At 41.9% G+C, this 22925-nt stretch overlaps 1 protein-coding gene across 1 annotated transcript; it reads right to left on the bottom strand.

The window, feature by feature from the left end:
* Window positions 1-744: 744 nt before the first annotated feature.
* Window positions 745-22269, bottom strand: TAF15 (TATA-box binding protein associated factor 15). The gene is made up of 16 exons (XM_058817811.1): window positions 22160-22269; window positions 18380-18416; window positions 17523-17571; window positions 17245-17335; window positions 17049-17166; window positions 14216-14499; window positions 12437-12551; window positions 6057-6091; window positions 5428-5460; window positions 4802-4911; window positions 4170-4299; window positions 2806-2895; window positions 1699-1783; window positions 1529-1614; window positions 1331-1433; window positions 745-1065 (listed from the first exon to the last, which is right to left on the bottom strand). The coding sequence occupies exons 1-16, from the start codon at window positions 22167-22169 to the stop codon at window positions 1026-1028; spliced, it is 1416 nt and encodes a 471-aa protein (XP_058673794.1). The 5' UTR covers window positions 22170-22269; the 3' UTR covers window positions 745-1025.
* Window positions 22270-22925: the final 656 nt, after the last annotated feature.

Genomic DNA, 22925 nt, shown 5'->3' with positions numbered 1-22925 from the left:
TAACCACAGCCCCCAAGGACCTGTATTTATAATGCTGCCCACTGCAATATTGGACAGCCAGAGGTTCTCTCTCAAAGGCCTGTGGCGCAGAGGCAGCACTGCCATGACCTGGCTGGGGCAGTGCCACCTTCTCAGACTGCTCACCTGACCTACCTGAGCAGGAGAGATAATTCACCTCCCTTCTCTCCTCTCCTTTGGCTGCAGAGCTCAATCCCAAATGCTCACAATGCACCTACTGAACCTCACCTGCATCTGAACTCCAGGATGAAGCAGCTGCACACAATTGCTTCCATCACCCACATTCCAAAAGGAGCAGGATGTAACAAATCCCTTTTTTTAAGCCATCCCACCTTGGACTTTGAGCTGTTCTGCCCCCTGGCAGCAGCAGAACACACTCACACTGCTTCTGCCTGCTCCCCTTAGGGTGCAGGGAATCAAAGCAGGTTGCAGGCACCACAGGGGGGAAAAAGGAAAGGAGCAGGGGACAAGTCTGCAAATCCAGGCCAGAGGATATGGACAGCAAGGAGGCTCATCACTGTCCTGCCTGCAGATTCTGTGAACACACAGAGCTTGGGTCAGAGCCGCAGTGCCATTCCAAACAAGTGCCTATTTACTGTTTAAACCATACCACACCACAGGAACACTGGGAATATGTAAGGAAATGCATGCAACTCAAGTGATTATGAAACAGTAGGATTTCACAAATAAAACAATCAGCATTTATTGTTGTATTACAAAACACTTCATATTTTGGCAATATTTTACAGTTTATCTCTTCCTTCTTAGGGCCTGTTGAAAAGGTATGGGGTGAGGGGGGGGGGAAGAAAAGAGGAGAATGTGGAAATTAGGATTAAATTTCAATGTCTTGCTTAAAAAAAAATCCTCCCAAACCATCCCAGTCCCTCCCACCAAAATAAAAATCTAGTTTCACTCAATTCCACTATTGAAAGAGGCCATGGGTGAAGCTGCAGGCAATTTCACTATCAAACTCATCAAGAAGACAAACAAAACATTCACAGTGGTCTTCAGTATGGTCTGTTGCGTTGATCATTTCTGAAATCATTTCTGGAAAGGGAAAGAAAAGGTTCTAAGCATGTAATAAATGAAGCAAATAACAAACCGTCCCTTCAGTCAAACATTTCTGACGTCTGTGTTTCCAGAGAGCCTCATCCAGAAACATTCACAAAACTCAACAGACTGAGTGGCTCTCTCTGGAAGCTCCTGTCTGTAGTGAATATTTTCATGGCAGTTGTACTTGCACACATAAACAACACTTTTCCCACAGTCCCCACCAATCCCAGAGCCAGGCAATGGCAAAGGCTGCTCTTACCTCCCTCCCATTTTGCCCCCATAGCCTCCTCCCCTGTCGCCGCCTCGGCCGCCGCGCCCTCGATAGCCCCGCTCTCCTCCGTAGCCACCTCTGCCACGGAAATCTGGGGAAAAACATGGAAATACATCAGCTTCTTCAGAAAGATGCAGGTGATATGAACACTTGAAATGTTTAAAAGGTGTAGCTGGTTTTGCACACCTCCTGATGGACGTGAATCCTCTGGTCTGGGCTCCCCACACTGGTTGCAGGAATTCCTGCGAGCGAAGTTCATGTTGCCACAGGAGCTGGAACAGACAAGGATTGCCCAGACTGAGCTGTGAAGGTGAAGCACACAGGGAAAATCCCATCCCAATTCAAATGACACTTACGGGTTAGGACAAACCCAGTCACCATTTTTGGGTTCCCCACTTCTGCCCTGGAAGCCCCCACCTCTTCCGTAGCCACCTCGTGAACCTGCAGACAAAATCATAATCAGAATAAAGTTCTATAAATTGCACATGACAAACAGGTATCAAAGATTGTCACTGCCTTCAGACCCTCAGTGACAGACAGACTTTTCAAGTGGAAGAAGTGTTTAATGCAAATATATTCCCATTATTTATTATAAATTCTTTTTCAGCAGTAAAGGGAAACCTGATCTGCTTGAATTGCCGCTGGGTAAATACAAACCCACTACATGCATTAATAAAATTTCTGAAAGATTTAACAAGGTATAAGATCAGTCACTTATGGCCAGACTTGAGCACAGAACAAAAATTGAACAATAAAAGAAGTCTGGATTAATCCCAGGATGCCTCTGACAGGCAGAGGGACAACATTCTTGCTTTCTGCATCACAAAATTAAGAATTTTTATCCCAAATGAAGTTGTTGAAGAATCCTTTTCCATCAGCTTATAGAACTGCCTGATTTCAGAACTAGAATTTGTTGTCAGTCACTGCCCAAAGCATGATTCCTGGAAAATGGTAATGAATACCCAGTGGATTACCGACAAAACTGTATATGCAGAGAATGAGGGAGATTGATACAGCCTTGATTAAAGGAAGCAGAAATCTAACTGCTGCTCCAGATCAGCAGCAGCTGAATTATGTACCTTGCTTTATCCCAGCTGGAAAGAGAGAATCTCAGAGCTCTGCTGTAACAAGCAAATACTCAGTGGGAACTCCCCCCTGTATATGTGGGGCTGGTACAGCTCAACATCCCTGTTACACTTTCTCTTTAAAAGCAAGGCAGAGAAGATCTGGAGACTTTCCAGCTCTAAAGGAAAGCATAAATTCTGTGCTGTGCAGAAGAGATTACAGATTTCAGTTTACTTAACTGGGTTCAATCCTTATTACTCCCTTTCCTGGCAGAATTCCAAAGGCTCATATATTTGATGAATCACTGCTTCAAAGTCAACTTCTTTTTAATAAATCAATCATAGTGAAAAAGCATTTAACTGTGCAAAACCAAGAACTCTACAGACTTTCAGTCCCACCTCGACGCCCGCCACCTCCACCTCCTCTCATGAATTCAGGTCTTCTGGTTGCAAAAGAAACTTTGATAACATTGCCATTGAATTCTTTTCCTGTGGGAGGAGAGAAAGGATCAATACAGCTCCCAACAACACAGCAGCAAACCCAGCAGTGCAGAAGTGATTTGCACACCCAGACTGAACACAAAATTCTTGAGACACAGGGAAGCTGCTGTCAATCTCTTGGTTTTGAAAGCACTGGTCCAAAGGTGAGATGGAAACTCTGATCTGCTTGCTAAACTCTCCTCAAACCCACAGATATTTTAGTTTAAATGAGATCTGTAAGTTGAATTTAAAGACATAAGAACGCCTAAAAGATTTTTGGCCATGCTCATGGGGAAGTAGTTTGGATGTCTGAACTTTCTGTAATTCCACCAAGGCAACAAGGCTTTTGTACCACTCAATAGCCAGCCCAAAACTCAACTCCCAAGTGTATTTAAATAAAGTTCATGATTTTCAGTGACTGCATTCTTCACAGATCCAATGTTTATCACAGACAAACAGCACTGTACATGTGCCTAATATAGTCATATTTGCCTTACCCTCTTAAACAAAAGTCAATTTGCATTTTGTTAGCAAATACAAACATCAGACAAGCATGGCATGCCAATTTTTTAAAGCAGTATCATTTCCCACCAGATGCAGAGCATGACCTTTTGTTTCTACCCAGTATCACTAAAATTCTGTGAACACACAAGGTGACAAGAGAAGGCACTTTTCCCTCACCCCCTTGAATTTATTACTACAAGAGTGTCACTGTACTTCCTGCAGTCTGAGGAGTTTTACATCAATATAATTCTGGGATAAATCCATTATTTTAAAACCTTGTTGTTCACTGTGTATATACAGAGCACTCAGCACAAGATTGCCAGAACCATTCCCAAACCCTAAGAATGCTCCCACAACACTAAAAATATCAATGCAACCCTGTAGGGAATCCCTCCAGCTGCTAACACAGATTACAGCTCTGTTGGTCTAAACAAGAAGTGACAAACACCATCTCTTGCACCTTGTGCATGGGTGACTGAGGTACAGCAGCAAACCCACAGTTTCACTGCACATTTTTGGTCTAAATCACTATCTGCTGTTTAATGAAATGAGAGAAATCCAATACACACAAGAAACAATGAAATATAGGCCTTTGCTTAAGGGAAAAAGAAACCCAAATTAACAAAATCCTAACCAAAACCTCCAAAACCAAAACCAAAAGCCCCAACTCAAAATCTACATAAATAGCAGCACTGAGCCTCCAAAAAGGTAATTTATGTGCTTCTTCCACTGCTTGTCAGATTCAAAAATGGCCAAAGGAACAGGTAAGTCTCACCCACCATCAAACCAGTCAATTGCTGCTTTAGCAGAAGGAGGATCATCAAAAGATACTGTGGCTTCTCCCTTGGGCTTGCCAGTATCCTTGTCTGTGTACAGATTTATCATGGGTTTGCCAGTCTTTTTGTTGGTCTGAAAAGAAAGGTTGTACATTTGGCATAGCAGAAACACTGGTGCAATCAGTTCAGAGCACACACTGTAACACTAAGTATCTTTAGAGAGAATATTCTCCTGGAGCTGGCCTGCAGAAACAGGATTTGACTGAAGGATACTGACTGGCTGTTAACAACAAAATGAGGTCAAGTGCATAAAATCCTAATTTAGAATGGCAGACCCAGAAGCAGCAGCCCCAGACAGAGGGACACATGCTGCAGTACGAGGGTGGCACAATGGATAGAGTGTCAGGGCTATAAAGACTAAAGAAGAGACACGATGCAATCTAAATGTCACCAGGAGAAAGGTGCTAGTGCTGCCAGCTTACAAATGAGCTGTCAGCTGGGAACCCAGATAAAATATTATCTACAACTGCTGGGGAGTCAGAGAGAACTCTGCCTTGGATGATACCAGTACATTTCCAGTACACCAGCTCCACCAGTTCCCTTCCTTCTGACCCAAGATTTCTCATTTCACCTACCTTTATGATACCAATCTGTTTGAAATAGTCTGCCACTTGATCTGTTGAAACATCCTCTCCAAGTCCTTGCACGAAGATGGTGTTGTTATCAGAGTTGTCAGACTCTGAATCTGTGGAAAATTAAGCTACATTTACCACAAGTTTCTGTGGGAGCAATACTTTGAGCTCAGCTCTGTGCTGCCCAGTGGCAGACCCTTAAATCCCAGAGACATTTTGTGTGAAATAAAAGAGGAGCAGGGAGTTTAATTTTGAGGCTAACACCATCAACTGAGTACACTGGACAGCTGACCTGCCTTACACCCAACATTCATGCAGCTGGGCATCCCAACCCACCAGAGCAGAGGATGTTTTAAATAACACAAGCTTAGCAGAAGTGTGATGACAGTTAAAGCAGCTGCTTGGCTCAAGCACATTCAGAATTCAACAGGAAATTCTTACTTGCTGCATTAACATCCAAAATTTCACATGCATTTAAATTAAATATATTTCTTTCAAGGAAGGCATTTTTTAGCTAGGTTTCTCTTGAGCCATGGGAACTGCAGCCACATCCATCTTTTTAGACAAACATTTTAGAAGCAGTGACCTAAGAGCTACAATCCACTCCCACTCACTGCTTGTTTCCTTACCAGCATCTGATCTCGGTCCATAATCCCTTTGACCTATGATACGGGTTGGACAAAAAAAAAAAAAAAAAGAAAGAAAGAAAGAATACTATTTTTAGCACAACACATTCAAGTGACTTTTTTAGCAACAAGAAAATATACAAAGAATGTATGCAATGCATCTAAGATCTAAGACATTCACCAGAGATTTAGAGAATATTTAGATTTAAACGTTCAACAGAAGGCGTCTGTAGGACGTTAACGTGTTCTTTAACTTGCAGCATGTGGCACTTGCCACACTGATGCTGTGCTGGTGTTTGCTTGCAAATGCTGGTTGTCACATCACCAAGCAGTTTCCCACTTTTTTTTTTTCTACCTCTAGTACCTTTCTAAGAAGCATTTGTAACAAAAATTAAAAAAAGAAAAGAAAAAAAATAATCCGGTGAACGTCACTGTCTCCACAAATTCTCTCATGCAATTTGACAAAGCAGAAATCCAGTTTATTGCTACAAGTTTGGCTATTAAAACTCGTGAACACACCAGCCTCACCAAAACTCTATAATGCTTCTACTAGATAGTAACAAGATATTATTGGTGGCTTTTAGATTTATAAAGAATTTCCACTGAAACATTTTTGGATACTCGGCACTTACCACCGTAATTTTTGAAGCCACCACGGTCACCACCACTGCAGAGGAAAAATTGAAGAAATGATTTCTTCCTTAAGTCTCTACGTGCTGAGCCCAAGGCTCAATCTACAGTTAACTGATGACAAGTTGAGAATTACTGTCTGGCAGCTAAAGCACCATGTCTATGTTCTCCTCACTACCCATTCATGTTCAAAGATTAAATTACAAAAAAAGAAAATCTCTCAGGGTGCTGCACTGGAGAAGAGAAGCCCTAAAGGAGTATTTTAAACTAACCCATACACATGTGGTTGGTTCAATACTTTCTCCCATCCCATCAGCCAAAATAACAGCTATTCAAAACTGGGGTTTAAAACAAAAATGGTATTTTCATGTAGATTAATGTGGGCTTTAATTGTAGATGTAATTGCTACTTTGGAATAATTAGTACTTTAGTACTTTCCTAGAAGTCAAAAGAGCTAAAATTAATCTCTATTGTTATGCATTCATAATAGAGGGGATAAATTAGCAGAATGAGCCATTCTCTGAGCAAGGGTCTGTGGGGACCTACTGTACTACAGCACTTGGCATTACAGAGAAGGGGTGTGTGCATGTGAGCTTCAAAAGCAGAGGCCGTGAAGTTTTATTTCATTCATTCTGAAACCTGTGGCACAAAATGTAGACCAAGTTAAGAGAATACACACATCAATTTTCAGAGGTTAAAAGGGGATTTAAAACAGGTGGTTATGCCTCCAATTATGTGCATGAAAATAAACCCTCACTCTTTTTTTCACTGGATAGGTTTGTACTGGAAGGATTTTTCACAGCAGCATTTTTAATTGCATCCATGTTATGAGCACAACATAATCAATACTCAGAGCTGTCAGAAAAAAAACCACTGAGTTTTTCAGAAAGTCAATAACCAAATGTCAGGACTCTCTTATAGTTCCATGTACAACTGCCTGCTTGTCCTCCTTGCCCTGAGGGACACAGCTGCCACCTCAAAATCAGGCAGGGTCACCTCATCCCAAGAGCTTTCTCACCATGATGAGAGCTCAAACCCACCAGTGTGAGCTCAAACCCTGCTGCAGAGAAACATCTCCAGCCTCTGGAGCTGTTGTGCCTCCTCACCAAAGCATTTGTGACCAGAAATCACTGCAGGTGTTAATTCCATCTGTCTGCTCACACGTCAGCCCAAACAGGGCACACGAGCACCCACCAAAAGGCAATGCAATAAAATTAGGGAGTCATTTCTCTGGCACTCTGTCCATCTGTTACAGCAAATGGAAAGTCATAAATGGAAGCTGCTGATAGTTAACATTTATGAGAAAATTTGCCCAAAATGAGGACCAAATCAGGTTTCAACAGGTTACTATCAAACCTGGATTAACAGACACTCTTTGGAGGATGACAGACATCTGGACAGTTTGGCACATGAGACAAAATTACTTTTACTGGGACTTTCCTTAGAATTAATATTTGCTGCAGATTTTATTGCTGTTCCACAGAAGAAATCTGAATGCTAAATTGTAGTGTCATTTATTCATTAATTCACTCTGCTCATTAAAGATTTTACATGCAGCATCACTGCTGGTCTTTACTCAAGGCTGTCTGTTTTCAAGGACTGATGATTAAAAACACAATGGTGATGATAAAATTTACTGTAAATACCTTTCTGCCACCTCCAATTCACTTCAGCTAAAAAAAAAAACTTCATTATGACACAACAATTTTGAGTAAGATGCCTGTTTTTCTGGGATTTCAACTCAGAAACAACAACAGTGAATAATATCAATCATCTAAATGTTATGAAAATTTTCCAATCCCAGATTATGGTCCCAGCTCATCAGGACAGCAATATCCAGAACAAATATATTTTCTGATGTGGAAGTGTATGGCAGTTAGAAAACCCAACTTACACAAAGTAAGTTTGTGTCAACACATCCAGGATTTTGCTGGAAGTGAGGGTTTTGTGGGATGCTGGAGTGAAAATGTGCCCACCATAATCCTGAAAAGCAGGAGCTTAATATACAAAATGTAAAGGGAGCCACAGCCCAATGCCTTAATTCTGTGATACAGCAGTTCTGCACTCTGCACTAATGAGTGCAATCAATAATTTTAATTAATTTTTTAATTAATGTCTACAGAAATATATTTTTGCTTAAATATGCCTCAGCATGTTGTCTGCTTAGTCACACATGACCAACACAACAAAAATGTGGAACAATCCACTGATAGACACCTTTGACAGTGGATTGATGCTTTGCTACATTTTTATGTGGCATTTGATATCTGATTTATGAAGCTGCAGTTTGTCACCTTCCTGCAATTGCTGGGCAAAGCTAGCCAAGACTCCCTGGGATCAGGCAGATATCCAAGTCAAACACAGAAACTGCAAGCAGCTGATGCACAGTCTCAGATTTGCCCCTCATTGAGACCCAAAATTCAACCTCAGCAACTGAATTTGTCCCCCCATTATTGGCATAAAACATGTGGAAAATACAACTGCAGCATTCACAGCCCACTGCTTTACCAGGCCTGCACACAGACCTCAGAGAGGGGTGACCAGATGGAATTTGGGGTCTTTGTAATATTCTGTGTTAGAAACGTGAACAGGAGTTAAAATTCAGCAGTGCCACCAGCTAAGATAATAAATTAGAGGCTGAACTGCAGGCAGCCAGAACATGCCAGGGCACCACTTGCTGTGTGAACTTGCTGCCTCAAGTCCTCAGTTGTTCATTTCTCCCATATTCAATCACAGATTTATCATTCCCTACTAGACTTCAACTGGATTTCATCTGGATATTGCTTAATCCAGCTGGGAACATCTCTTTAAATTAAAGTACAGGTGATACAGGGAGCTCAACATACAAGAAATGCAGTTTTATAAATATCAGATACTGGCAGAAGCAGCACTAAGAATTCAGGGACCAAATTCAGCCTGCAACATGGATCTGTCTCACCAAGTGTGTCCCTAACATCTAGAGTGTATTTTACAAACAAGAAAGGAATATTTAGTGCACCAACAGATGGGGTTTTTTTCCTTGCTTATATTTATTGCCTCTGTTCACATTTTTCCAAAGTCTCCATAAGGCTAAGCTCAAGTATATCTGTTACAAGTCAAAATATCAATTCTGAACACAAACCACACTTATAAAACTCATCTGCACTATGCTGCAGTTTCTTTATATCACACTAATTCCCACTCCTAATAGCTGATAAATAAAGCTGCACAGGTAGCTTGTGTTTATAGATCACCATAAAACTGCACAAGAGAGAGAAAAAAAATCTCTGCTGAGCAAAGTCAGGATTTCTATGACAAATCCTAACACAATGGCAAATCCTTTCTGAACTGCATCCCTGTGGTTCCCCCAGCACAGTTTGTGTGAGCAGAGCCAAAAGCAAAGCTCCTCTCACCTGCTTTATTTGCTCCTGTGTTTCCCACTTACAGCCTTAACCAAAACAATTCAGTCCCCCAGCCACAGTAACCATGAATTCCTTGTTTTTTTCAGATGAGGACTCTAAAAATTGGGTGAATTTCTTAAAGTAAAACGCTGCATTCTCAAGACTTGCTGTTCCTGCTTTCTAACCAAAAGATGACACTCTTCTAACTATGAAGAAAAGAGAAATATTTTACTTCTTAGCCAGAATAAAAATTTGGGAGATCATCAATTTTTCAAGCTTCAAAACAACAGGGTGGGGAAATTCTACTAAAATCCCAAAAGATGCAATTCAAGACAATTTAAAAAATCTCTAGGATAATTCTGAAATCCTAAGTTATTAAAACTAAAATGTGAACTTCTGACACATGACAAAATGTATGTTCTTCATTGGACTAATATCAGCTAAAAATGTGAACAGGAATTTCTCCAAAGAAATTTTCTTTACAGTGCTGGGTGACTTTACACAGGCACTAAAGAAAAATAGTGCTGGAAGCATTCAGTCCAGGACATGAACTGGTTGTCACAATAAAACTACACCTCTAAAGCTTCTCCTTGTGTCTAAATGTCAGTCAAGGAAGAATTATTACTAGCTAGGAACAAGAGATCCATTTATTGTGGTCTCACATTTGATTTTGATTTGTTTGTGAAGTCAAGGAGCAATTTTTACACGTTATTTTCTAAGCACTGTAAAAGTCAAAGCCTGTTATTATTCCATCCCCTGCTCAAGGCCAGGTTGGATGGAGCTCTGGGATAGTGGAAAGTGTCCCTGCCCATGGCAGAGGGAGTGAAAAGTTGATTTTTGAGGTCCCTTCCAACCCAAAACCATTTTGGAATTCTGTGATTACAGCACCATTAAAGTATCTGTGCAGACAAGATTTTTAGATTATCTCCTGATGGCCATGGAATTGTCATGGTTTAGCATTAAAAGGGGATCAGAACAACTGAAAATGGTGGCTACTGAAGATGAACCTGATATTCCTACACATATTTTCCCCCAAGAAATAAACATATAAATAAGAGAAACCCAAGAATGTAACCCCCCCAAAGAACCCCTACCCTTAAACCCCACATTTTCACAGGACTAAACATGATTTCTTACCTTATTACAAGTTATTTTCCCCTTCATTATAGAGTTTGTTAATTAATTTAACCTTTTAGACTTCTCTAATAAGCATGTCTGGTAAAATACATATGTCAGAAGGAGAATCCTCTGTCACAATTATGCAAAAAGACTGAATAAAGATATATGACACTGCAGTTCCAGAAAATTTCCACAAAAATACCCTTAAAGCCAACATCATTTAACAGAAGCAGACAAAATTCCTTCCACAAATGCCTTCCCACTTCCCTGAATTTTCCTCCACTTCTTCCTTCACTTCCCCTCTTTCCCTTCTTTTGGCTCCATGATCTACATGGATGTGTGAGCAAAATTTCCTCACATTTTGGACAAATATGGCAAGAGGCTTTATTTTCACAGACATTAATACATTTGACTTTATTTTGCAAAGACCCAAGTTTGTTTCAAAGTGACAAACTCTATCAGCAGTGTGTTTTTTGAAGCTCACATTCATTGCTATTATTGGAAAGGGCTAAGCTATGAATTTTTTTTTAATAGTTTTTATCACAGGAATATGGAAAGTCCTCATCCACAAAGAAAATCTTAATTTAAGAAAAAAGTTCAATTTTAACTGAAAATTAAAATTAACCTAGAAATTATTATGCTTGTTATTTTTGTTTTATGTGAGGTGCTATATATTATAGAATTCTTTGTTATATATATTTATGTTTATTTATAGTCTATAAATCTGTGGTTATTATAAAAATATTACAGAAAAATATGCATTAAGTTGATATTATATAAAACCCCAGCAAACACAAAATAACACTAACATGATTTTCTAATTGTGCTACCACACCTAATTAGAAGAGGTAAGATCCTCCTACACCATTATAAACAATCCATTAAGTACAGTTTAGGAGCATCTCAGAAGCAGACAGATTTTAAATATTATTTAAAATAAATACCTTTACAAGTAACCAAGTAGAGGATCATTTTATTTAAATCAGATCAGTTCCAACAGAAAACACTGTATAATTACAGAGTTTTTCATCTGGAATTTAGGAATAACCCAGAGCTGTGCAGCCTTTTGAAGGGTAAGTGGTGCTGACAAGCAACACCTCAAAGCTCTCTGGAAGCTTCAACATTCCTGCCCTGCATCAGTGAGCACCTCCCACCACTCAGAGACACAAAGGGGAGCCTGTGGTGTGAGTTATTAATAAATAATATGTCATATGTTTAATTCAGTAGGCTTTAAAGCCAAGGTCCCAATTGCAGACCTCGGCATGAGATCATCTGCAAGCACAGAATTAAATATGTGCATAAATTTTCTTGACAGTGCGGGGCCTAAGGCAATGGGGAAAGGGGTGATAGCATTGTTAGTATTTCAGATCTGCCCAAAATAAACGTGTTCAGACTGACAAATAAATCAATAATAAAAGATCTGTATTTTAATAGAAGTTTATAACTGAAAAAAAACAACAAAGAATAAATAATGTTACTGCTAAAGTATTCAAGGCCAAAATACTTCCCTGGTAAAATGTGAGCTACCTTAGGTATAAATTACATTTTTCTCAATTGTCTGTTGGTTTTCTCATCACTGAAAACAAGTGATGGGCTGGGGCAGTTTTTGTATTGCAACTCATGCAAATAAAATGCAGCTGTGTGTCAAAACAATCAAATGCCTCCTCTCAATCTATGTGAATCTAAAAGCTGCTCCCCTAGGCAAAACCCGTTTCTGTGCAGTGCAGAAAGGTTTAATTTTAGAAACCTTCCAGTTTTGGAAATCTAAACCCGAACCACCTTAGGAATAGACATATTATAACCAAAAATGAAAAGCAAATAATAGGAATAACTAAATAGGAAACAAGGGTAAGGAGCTGCAGCACTGGAATGAGATCACTTACCTATATCCAGACATATGACCTCTTCCATCCATGTCATATCCCCCTCTACCTCCTCCCTGTGACCCGCCATATCCTCTATTATCTTCTCCATACCTGCTCTTTTCACGGCGATCATCTGGGAGGAGTCAAACCAAACAGAGTCAATTGTAGTGCAAACTGCAGCACAGAGAGAATTCACACCCCTCAATTCCCACCTCCTCTTCGTTTACATCTGAAATGTATCAACTCCCAAATCTCTCTGACATTCTCCGTGCCAAAAATGAAAAAAAAAAACACCAAACTTTGCTCCATTATCTCCAGGGTCATTGAGTATATCAAAATGAAAAACCACTCTGTAATTACATTCCACTTTCCAAACATTAAATACATATTGGCTAAAATACACTTTCCATTTGATTTCCATACATTTGATTTCCATACAGTCCTCCCAGTTTGCAAAAGGCATCGCTGAAGACAGAACAAGGATAAATAGAGTGGGTTGTGCTGCTGGTGTGAAGTTAATGCAAAAAAAAAAGCTTCATCTTCAACTTCTCCTATCTCACAATTCACCTACACAGCATAAAGCTGGAATGTGAAGTGCAGAAGCTCTTCATGACTGATCAAGACATGTCACCCTCGTGCAGGAAGAGGGTTCAAAATAGCTTGGGCAAAAAAAAAATCCATCTAGAATTTGCAGCACTGAGGGGCACAGTCTCTGCAATGCTGTTCTAATGTACCTAAATGCAACCATTTTGGGGGCCCAAGAGATTTTAATCTCCCTATAATGTTTTGAAAGTCCTAACAAATAAAACATCCCCCAAGAATATCAACATTGAAAAGAATTTAACTATCCATCAAATCAAACTACAGAAGGAAATCCAACTATTTCACAGAGCTTCTTCAAGACATGTCACCCTCATGCAGGAAGAGGGTTCAAAACAGCTTGAGGAAAAAAAATCCATCTAGAATTTGCAGAACTGAGGGGCAGAGTCTCTGCAATGCTGTTCTAACATATCTAAATGGAACTATTTTGGGGCCTCAAGAGATTTTAATCTCCCTACTTTCAATATTTTCAAAGTCTTAACAAATAAAACATCCCCAGAATATCAACATTGAAAAGAATTTAAGTATTCATCAAATTAAAATGTTTGCAAAAGGAAACCCAACCATTTCACAGAGCTTTTTCATGACTGATCAAGACATGCCACCCTCATGCAGGAAGAGGGTTCAAAATAGCTTGGAGGAAAAAAAATCCATCTAGAATTTGCAGAACTGAGGGGCAGATCCTCTGCAATGCTGTTCCAACACATCTAAATGCAACCATTTTGGGGCCTCAAGAGATTTGAATCTCCCTACTTTCAATGTTTTAAAGTCTTAACAAATTAAACATTCCCAAGAATATCATCATGGAAAAGAATTTAAGTATCCATCAAACCAAACTGCTTGCAAAAGGAAATCCAACCATTTCACAGAGCTTCTGGTCAATTTTATTGGTCCATACTGAATTCAAGCTGTCAATTTTACCTGTTGTGGCTATAGTTTCCCTTCTGGGACGAGTAGGATTAGTGGGAGTGCCCATATGAGCTTTGGTGCTGGTTACAGCCAGACTGCTGGTCATAGGAGCAGCAACCTCTTTGGGTCCCCAAGAGATTTTCATCTCCCTACAATGCTTTTGAAGTCCTAACAAATAAAACATCCCCCAAGAACATGAACACTGAAAAGAATTTAAGTATCCATCAAATCAAAAACTGCTTGCAGAAGGAAATCCAACCATTTCACAGAGCTTCTGCTCAATTTTACCTTGGCTGTTGTGGCTATAGCTTCCCTTCTGAGACTGGTAGGATTGCTGGGAGTGCCCATATGAGCTTTGGTGCTGGTTATAGCCTGACTTTTGGTCATAAGAGCTCTGGTGGCCATAGCCAGACTGCTGGTCATAGGAGCCCTGGTGGCCATAGCCCGACTGCTGGTCATAGGAGCTGGACTGCTGGTCATAAGAGTCTTGGTTTTGTCCATAGCTTGACTGCTGGTCATAAGAGCTTTGGTGCTGACCATAGTTTGACTTTTGTTCATAAGAGCCTCTTCCACTTAAAACAAACAGAATTGGAATTAATAGCTAAATGTTCAGCGAATAGAGAGGAAAATAAGGGTTGAAAATTCATGATATTGCTAACATTTCCTAACTGCAGTTAACTTATTATGTAAATTAGGAGCATCATTCCTCTCACGTGTCCCAGTCCAACACTTGGTTTCCCCCCTCTCCCCAGAACCATCAATGGCTGATTGTGACCTGCTGAACACCAAATCCTTCCCTCTGACCTGCAGGGCAGAGCCTCAGTGCTCATGCTCATAGTGCAGCTGAGACTTGCTGCCTAAAAAATCCCCAAATTTTGCTTTGCTTTTTGAATTGCAACCTCTCTTCTTCTGAGCCTTCTACAATTTTATCAAGAATTTTTCTAACTGTAATATACCTGAGGTTCTTCTCATTTCAGTGCCATCTACACTATCCCAGCAGCCCTCATCAGAAACACTGAGAGCAGCATCACATCCAGGATGCTCCAACACAATGCAGCTCTACATGCCAAGAGGGAGTCATAAATCTTCTCCAAGATCAAGATTAATAACTTTAGAGCAACCACAAGGGAATCTCACCTACACCACACTTGCCTACAGTAGAAACTGAAGTATTTTGAAAATCTAGATATATGAGACAATAGTTCTCTTAGCCTTTCATGGCAAGGCATAATATAGATTTATGAGAAATAAATTGCATCCAGGGAACACTGGCTGTTATTCATTCCTTTGTTTCCCCCAGGTACTTAGTTGTGCCTTAGCTGTCTTATTTTTTCAGTAACTGAAAAGAATCTCTGACCTCTACCACCTTTTCTTCCCTTCTCCCTCCCTGCTTTCACCCTTTTTGGAAGGATGAGGCACTAGATCTGCCACTCTCCAGTCTCTGGCAATCTTACTTGCCAGTGAAAGTATCTCAGAAAAAGGAAAAAAACCCACAAGAACCTCCAGGAAGTTTCCAGCAGCTTTTCAAAGCACTTTCAGATGTAGTGCATTGGGTCTAACCAATCCCAAAATATCCCATCTGTGTAAATACCATTTAATCTGCTCTCTCCCACTTGTAGCCTAGATCTCAGCTTTAACCTTGCTAATCCCAGTGGTAAACAGCTTGTGAAGATTCTTGTTATTATCTCCATTTCAAAAAAGTCAGCTCTGCTTTAGCCTTTGCATCTTTACCACCAAAGGCAGCACTGCTGAAAGCATCCACTATTTGCAGTCTCCCTTCCCTCCCCTAGGATGTGACAGCTGCAGTTTTGTGGCACCCTCTTCAAAGCTGCTACCATTTCTCAGTTTCTCCTTATTTGTTACAACCCTACATTGAGAAGCTTCCCTTCAAGGCCTTTTCTTCATTTTCTAGATCACAAACTTGCTGGAGAACCTATGTGCTGTATTTTTATTCTACTGGACATCTACAGAGTTAAAAACTACATTATTACCTCTAATAAATACTCAGAAAACAAAATTTAACTGTGTACCTGCCTTTGTTACAGAAGCAAAAATGACATCTGAATGAAAGCACTTATTGCTGGCAGATTAAGATTTTTTTTTTAATATTAAAATGTTTTATTGTAAGAACTACAAAACCAGAAACCAGGTAGAGGTTTGCTCAAGACCAGATTGTTTTATCACCTCAAAATCATTGTGATAATTGTTTTATCACCTTGTAAAAAATACAAAACCATTTGGACCTTGGACACAAGAAGGAGGTTTAGGACTCAGAGTATTTCAGAGAGGTCACATGAGCCTCAGTAAAGCTCTAACACAAGCAGTGACCTGGGGTGGAGGCACAAAGCCTGTAAAGCAGACAGGGGAGGTATTCTTGCATTAAATGGCCTTTTTAGTCATTCTGGGAAGTTGAGTTGTGTTTTCCAACATACTTTCAAAGCTGTATCTTTAATCCTCCTGAAATTGAATCCAATGAAACATCACAAGTAAAATACATTTGCAATAGCACAGAGTGCAGCATGCATGGGCACATTTCATTTCCTGGTGAGGATATAAACCCACCATGTTCTGAGAACTCTACTTAGCTGAGAAACCAAAATATATTTCTTACATGACATTTTTGAATCCCTTCTCTTTCAAGAAAAGGCATTCTGAGCCAGATAAGCAGTGTGCAATCTGAGAGCAGCTAAGAGTTCCACTGCTAAGAGCTTATTTGAAGTTAATAAAAGAGCACTGTGAGTTTATACAAAAGAATGTGATTGGAGAGGGATTTGATAGGTCTTTCTCCTAATCAAAACACTCTGCCAAGTCCATTCTTCATTGTAGCCACAATCCAAAGACTTTCTAAAGTGCATGTCCCCATACAGCTTGACTTCAAAACAACTACACCCATCCTTCTCACATAAAGAAATATTCTGCCTGTACCCCCTTTCAGACATTAAACATGTTTCAAGGATGTGGATCTTCAAATATTTGTATTTTTCTAAGCAATATTATCAAGAAATATGTTATAGCTCTAGTTAAGAATGTGTCAAAACAATCAATACCTGGTCTCAATCTATGTGATTTGTGACCACTAAACAATACTTTAAATAGATACTGATAAACTCTGCTTCCTTACCCTCTGGATGACCCTTTCTGCTGCCCCTGGCTGCCATAGGACTGCTGGTTGTAGGAGCTCTGATTCTGATTTTCATAATTAGATTCATCATCATATCCCTGGGAATCTTGTCCATAACCTGGAAATGGAGGAAGAAATTTTTTAGTCAATATTCACCTTTTCAATCCTGCCAATGAATGTAACAAGCTAGCCAAACCTGATTGATTTTGTCCATAGTTCCCATGATAGCTTCCATAGTTCTGTCCATAGGAGGAATTGTCTCCACTCTGCCCATAACCAGAATATCCCTGTAATTTCAAGAATGTACTCAAATAAGTGGAACTTCCACAGCAGTAAATCACAGTTTTCCTTGGCTAGACACAACTGCAAACATCAAGCACAGCTGAGACTGGAATTCTTCCTGGCCCAGGAACAATTTTTTTTTCACTCAAGGAATATCTGCTTTGAAAGTCACAATTTTTTTTTTTAACATACCTGTCCTTGTCCATAATTCTGACTGCTCTGATTGCCATAGGATGAGTAGCTGGAAGAGAAAAATGCATTTAGGAAATGCTGAGAGTGCCCTCCACACAGGCTGGAAAGTAAAGGTACTTTTGGTGTCTTTAAGTTTCTCTTCATTCCAAAATAGGTGTTTATTCCAAGTACTGCAGTTCCAGGCATATTAAAACTGCATCAATGAATTAATGGTTGACTGGCAGAAGCCAGAAGAGCTCATTTTAATTTCTGCTGTGTTTCAAATATAAATTTTAAGTACAGAAAAGCTGGGTTTGCTGTAATTTTATATTACACTTATTCATTATTCTGCCACTTTAAGCCAGAAGAAGCAGGTGCTGAAACTCATCATACTGAGGTACAAACCCAAACTCAGGCACAAAGCCTCATGATCTTCATTAGCACAGGCAGCATTAGCCATGATTTTTATACTTCCATAAAAACTCTTGTCTCACTGATCAAAACATGCCCTGCAGCCTTGGGCCATGTAACAAATATCAGAACCTTTGGCTAAAATCTCTGAACAGCTTAAGGCAATCACATGGAAAGTATTTCTCTATATTCATGTAACTTCAAAAGTTCTCACTATTATAAGATGTCTTTCCAATTTACATCCATTTACATCACATGACTATTGTCTTCTTTTCAGGAATACAGACTGATTTCTCTTGTTTTGTAAGACATCTTGAGAAAGGCCCAGGTGCAAGCTTTCTGCATCCTTAATTCCAAAAACCTATCAATACTCCATCCTGAACAATCAGCCATCATGCTGGGAATACTAAATGGTCTTTTAGTCTGCAGATGTAATTGCTAACAGCAAAACAGAAATCCTCACATACCTCTGCTGGCCCCCAGACTGACTGTAGCTTCCAGAATCTAGAAAAAGAAATAAGTCATATTGTGAATTTCCAATGAATATTTTAGTCTCTACTTAATAGAGGAGAAAATTTGGGGAGAAGGAGAAAGGTTTAGGTACACTGGATATTAAAACTACCATCCCTGCAGAATGAAGCTTCCTCTTCATTAACAGAAGTGAAAATAAGGAGACTGGAATGACAGCAGCACAGGGTGTGGGGGACACAACACACTTGGAAATATCCTTTTTGAAGGAATTCTGTTTTCAAGGAGTCTTTCCAAACACCCAGAACTGTAGAACCCCTCCAATGGCTATAGAGTACAGTGCCATCATCAATGAGCAGAATGCAGCAGCTTAATTAATCAAGCAAAGCTAAGTAGGTCAGTGCAGCTGAACCCCTTTTTGGGATGCTCTGAGAAAGCTCTGCTGAGCTAAAGGGCACTAACACAGAATGGGAGATGGAAAACCAGGGATGGAGGAGCCACCACACTTCCCTCTGCTCCTGCTGCAAGGGGAAAATCCCAGCTGGGAGCTGAGCAGCACGTGAGAGATGCAGACACAGAACACACAGACAGAACACACAGAACACACAGACAGAACACACAGACAGAACACACAGAACACACAGACAGAACACACAGACAGAACACAGACAGAACACAGACAGAACACACACAACACACACAACACACACACAGAACACACACACAGAACACACAGAACACACAGAACACACAGAACACACAGAACACACAGACAGAACACACAGAACACACACACAGAACACACAGAACACACAGAACACACACACAGAACACACACTGAGGCTCCCTCAGCTCACATCCATCCCCAGCCCTGCTCTGCAGAATTCCTCACTCTGCCCTGATCCCTTCCAGCCTCTGTTCTGCTCAGGCTCCATCCAGCTCCCTTCCTAGGCAGGAGGAAACTGCATGAAATTCCCACCTTCTTGTCCAAACCCAAACATTCTGGATAAGCCCTGCAATTTTTCTCTTCAAGAATGTACAGAAATACTCTTGTGCCATGGTATAATAAAATCTATCAGGAGCTTTTCATCCCCATTTTCACCCTCCCCCCGCATTCTCTCTCCAGCCTCTGTCCCCAGAAGTGCCTGAAACGCTGACACTGAGAATTAATGACAAGGCAGGGTAAATGTCAGAAATGACTGTGACCATTTTCCAATCAAAACACTCATCAGATTGCTGAATGTGCTCATTACACCTCCCCCAGCAGGCCATAAATCCAGTCCTGCCCGTGGTTACAGAGCTAAAGCAGAGCTGTGATGAGGGCATCACCTGAGGTGATGGATGTGAGATGAGGGGGATCACCCCAGATATTCACACACAAAACTGCATTTTAATGGTAAGGTATCTCCTCAAAGCAACATAAAGTATCCAATTTCATATTCTGTAACAGAAACATTTACTAAACATGAGATGAAAGGAGGTTAAATTTCACATGTCCTATAAAGCAGTTTCACTCAGATGTGAATTTCTCCTCCTTTTGCACTGCTACATAAATATTTCACTGCTTTTTCATATTAAAAAACAATTACAAATCCAATGTAGAGGTGCAATTCAAGTTTGTTTTTAAGGGCTAAGGTAAAATTTTTGCAGTTTCCATTTAAATGATCACAAAGATTAAACATGGAACCACATTGTGAAACATGGTTGTGATTTAACTCTAACATTTATATGCCATTAATACTAATTCAAGAATATTAATGATAATATCAGAATATCTTGAGTAAGGATAGAATTAGCTATAAATTTATGAACTGCATTTCATCTCCTTAACAAACTTCCACCAAACCAAAACATTTTGGAAAAAAAATTGAAAGCAACCAGATAAGGAGCCTGTAAAATATGAAAACACACAAGCAGAGGAATTTCCTTTATTTATACAATTTTCTACATCTTCTGCTTGACCTCTTAAGAGACTCCTGATCAATTTATTTTCGTGGGCTCAATGGGGACAAGAGCCTGTAAGGATTTTTGGAAATAACAGTTTATTCTGGAAATTCCTACACTGACTTTTTTTTTTTATTTAATGTTTAAAAAGTTCATGGAAGGATTTCCTGTTGACGAAGTGGGACGTAGCACCCTAATCACCTTGCACTGCTCAGGGGGTTTATTCCTCTCAAGATACAACAATCTGCTGTGTACATTTGAAAACTGAGATTTTCTTATTAAGTAATTCATATAAAGAAGCAGCAGAGGCTCTCAGTGAACTGCAAAGAAAAAGAAGCTCATGGTTGAGCATCACTAAAAACAGAGGAGACACTCAGTGCTTGAATGGTCAGTAGCTGATAGATGGGGGAAAGTGGATACAATTTATAGAAAAATTTGTGATTTGGACTCATTTTAGTACCTTTGGACACATCTGCCTTTCCTGAATGAAAGGATTCCTGCAGCAGCCCTTGCTTTGTTTGTATTGTCTATCACTCACACACACAACACGAGACAACGCCAAAATGGCTCGACCACAACAAAACATGGCTCGCTCCACAAAGCACGGGCAGCCTTGGAATTCCAATTCCTCCTCCCACTCTGGGACACACCAGCACCCACACCTCGCCAAGGCTGCCCTGCCGGGGGAGCAGCCATCAAAGGGGTGAAGGAACAGCACTTTGTGCTCAGAGAGGCCCCAGGGGAGGCTGGGCTGGCTCAGGTCACCAGGGAGAGCAGATCCTGCCTCTGTGCTCGGCTAAAGCCCCGCCGGAAAACAATCCCAGCCAGGGAGGTGTTAAACCTACAGCAGGGGTGAAGCCCCCCCATTTCACGCTGTGTGGAGAGCGGAGGCAGCACATACAGGGACACAAAGGTGGCACACAGCGGGACACAAAGGTGGCTCCCCGGCTGCAGGTAGGGAGGGCATTGCCCGTGTAAAGAAGGGCAGGACCCCAGGGAGGATGTACCTGCGTTCCATGGGGGCGCTGGGCCAAATGGGGAGCACACAATGCGGGTTATGGAGAGGGCCACGACACAAAGGTGATCCCATCTCACACCGGGATGGGGTCACACAACCCCATCGCAATATGATGGGGGAAACCACAACCCAAAGTCGGGGTTCACACAAGAGAAGGGCTGTGACCCAGAAAAGGGGGGCTTCCCTCTCACACTCGGGTGAAGGGTACACAACCCAAAAGCGGGGGAGCCTACAGGGGGGGTCATGAACAAAACAAGGCCCACATCCCACACACGGGGGGATACACAGCCCAAGGCGGGAGGGCCTACAGTGGGAAGCATGAACCAAAATGGGGTCCACACTCACACTGGGGGGGCCGTGGCCTAAAGGGGGGGCTCAGACCCCATAAGAAGGGGTGCACCCCACGCATCATGGGAGCACAGGCCCCCACAGGGACCCTGCCCCCAGGGCCCCCCATTGCGACACGGGCGGGGGGCGCGCCCGCCAGGCCACGCCCCCGCGCCTAAAGGGGCGTGACCCGCGCGGCTCGCGCAGCGGGGCTCCCCCGGGAGGGGGCGTGGCCTCGGCCGAGGGGGGCGTGCCCACGGGGGCCACCGGCGGGGGCGTGGCTCCCCTCCCCCTCACCGAGAGCAATGGTGGGGGGGGGGGCGTGAGGGAAAAAGCGGGCGCGTCCCCTGCAACATGGCCGCGGCCTTTCCCACATGCGCCACATGGCGCTCGCTCCGCCCGCCCTCCCGCGCCCCATCGCGCCCGCGCTCGGCGGCGGGAAGCGGAGCCGCCGCTGCCCGCTGAGCCCGGCGGGGCTGGCGGCACCTACCCGAAGCCATGGCGGCGGCGCTGAGGGGCGGAGGGAGCGGAAGGAGCGCAGGGAGCGACCCGCCCGCCGCGCCGGCCGCGCGCACACTGAGGCACCCGCAGCTCGCGCGGACTGCGGGGCCGCGCGGCCAATCAGAGAGCGCGGCGCCTACCACTCGCTGGGGAAGCGGGGGGGTAGGGGAGGTGAGCTGGGCCGTGCCAAGGTACAGCGGGTGGAGGGGGGGGCAGTTGTACCGAGGGGAGAGGGTGCGAGGATGTGCGGGCACAGCATCAAAGGATTAAATTAATTTAATTAATTAAATTAATAAGCGCGTGGTCAGGGCACGCAGGGGGAAATGGGGGTTTGCACACACGGCTTTCCGCAGCAGTAGCCCCCCTATTTCCCTCAGTACCCCACTTGTGCATCACCGTTTGTAGCAGATGCTAAATGGGCTTAGAGAAAACATCCAAAATCTGGGTCCTAAAGGAAAAATAAGAAAGGTTTGCCAGCGTTTCTGGGTATGTTAAAAAGCCAAATATCAACTTGGAGAATGGTTTTCCAAAGAAAGGGACGGGTCATGATCTTGGGAGCCACTTCTGTGAAACGTGAGGGTTTGCTTCAGAGAGGAAGAGTGATGAAATGAGAAGACAGCAAAAGCAATGCTGATTATTTAATCTGATTATTTTTAGAAGTTGTATTTCTTGTTTCACATCAAACCACCCTCTTGTTGGAGTTGGTAAGTGAACACTTGCACCTTTCTGTCTAGGGACAGTCTGCACATGCAGAC

Source organism: Ammospiza caudacuta, chromosome 20 (assembly GCF_027887145.1).
Source record: "Ammospiza caudacuta isolate bAmmCau1 chromosome 20, bAmmCau1.pri, whole genome shotgun sequence".
Classification (NCBI taxonomy): domain Eukaryota; kingdom Metazoa; phylum Chordata; class Aves; order Passeriformes; family Passerellidae; genus Ammospiza; species Ammospiza caudacuta.
Note: the sequence above shows the minus strand (reverse complement) of the source record. Positions and strands in the feature narration are given on the sequence as shown.

What these genes read in the sequence shown, in the direction of transcription:
- TAF15 (XM_058817811.1), bottom strand. An exon ending in TGGACCGAGATCAGATGCTG is followed by an intron (nt 4,912 to 5,427) that starts GTAAGGAAACAA and finishes AATTTTCCACAG; the next exon opens with ATTCAGAGTCTGACAACTCT. An exon ending in GGATTCACGTCCATCAGGAG is followed by an intron (nt 1,434 to 1,528) that starts GTGTGCAAAACC and finishes GTTTTTCCCCAG; the next exon opens with ATTTCCGTGGCAGAGGTGGC.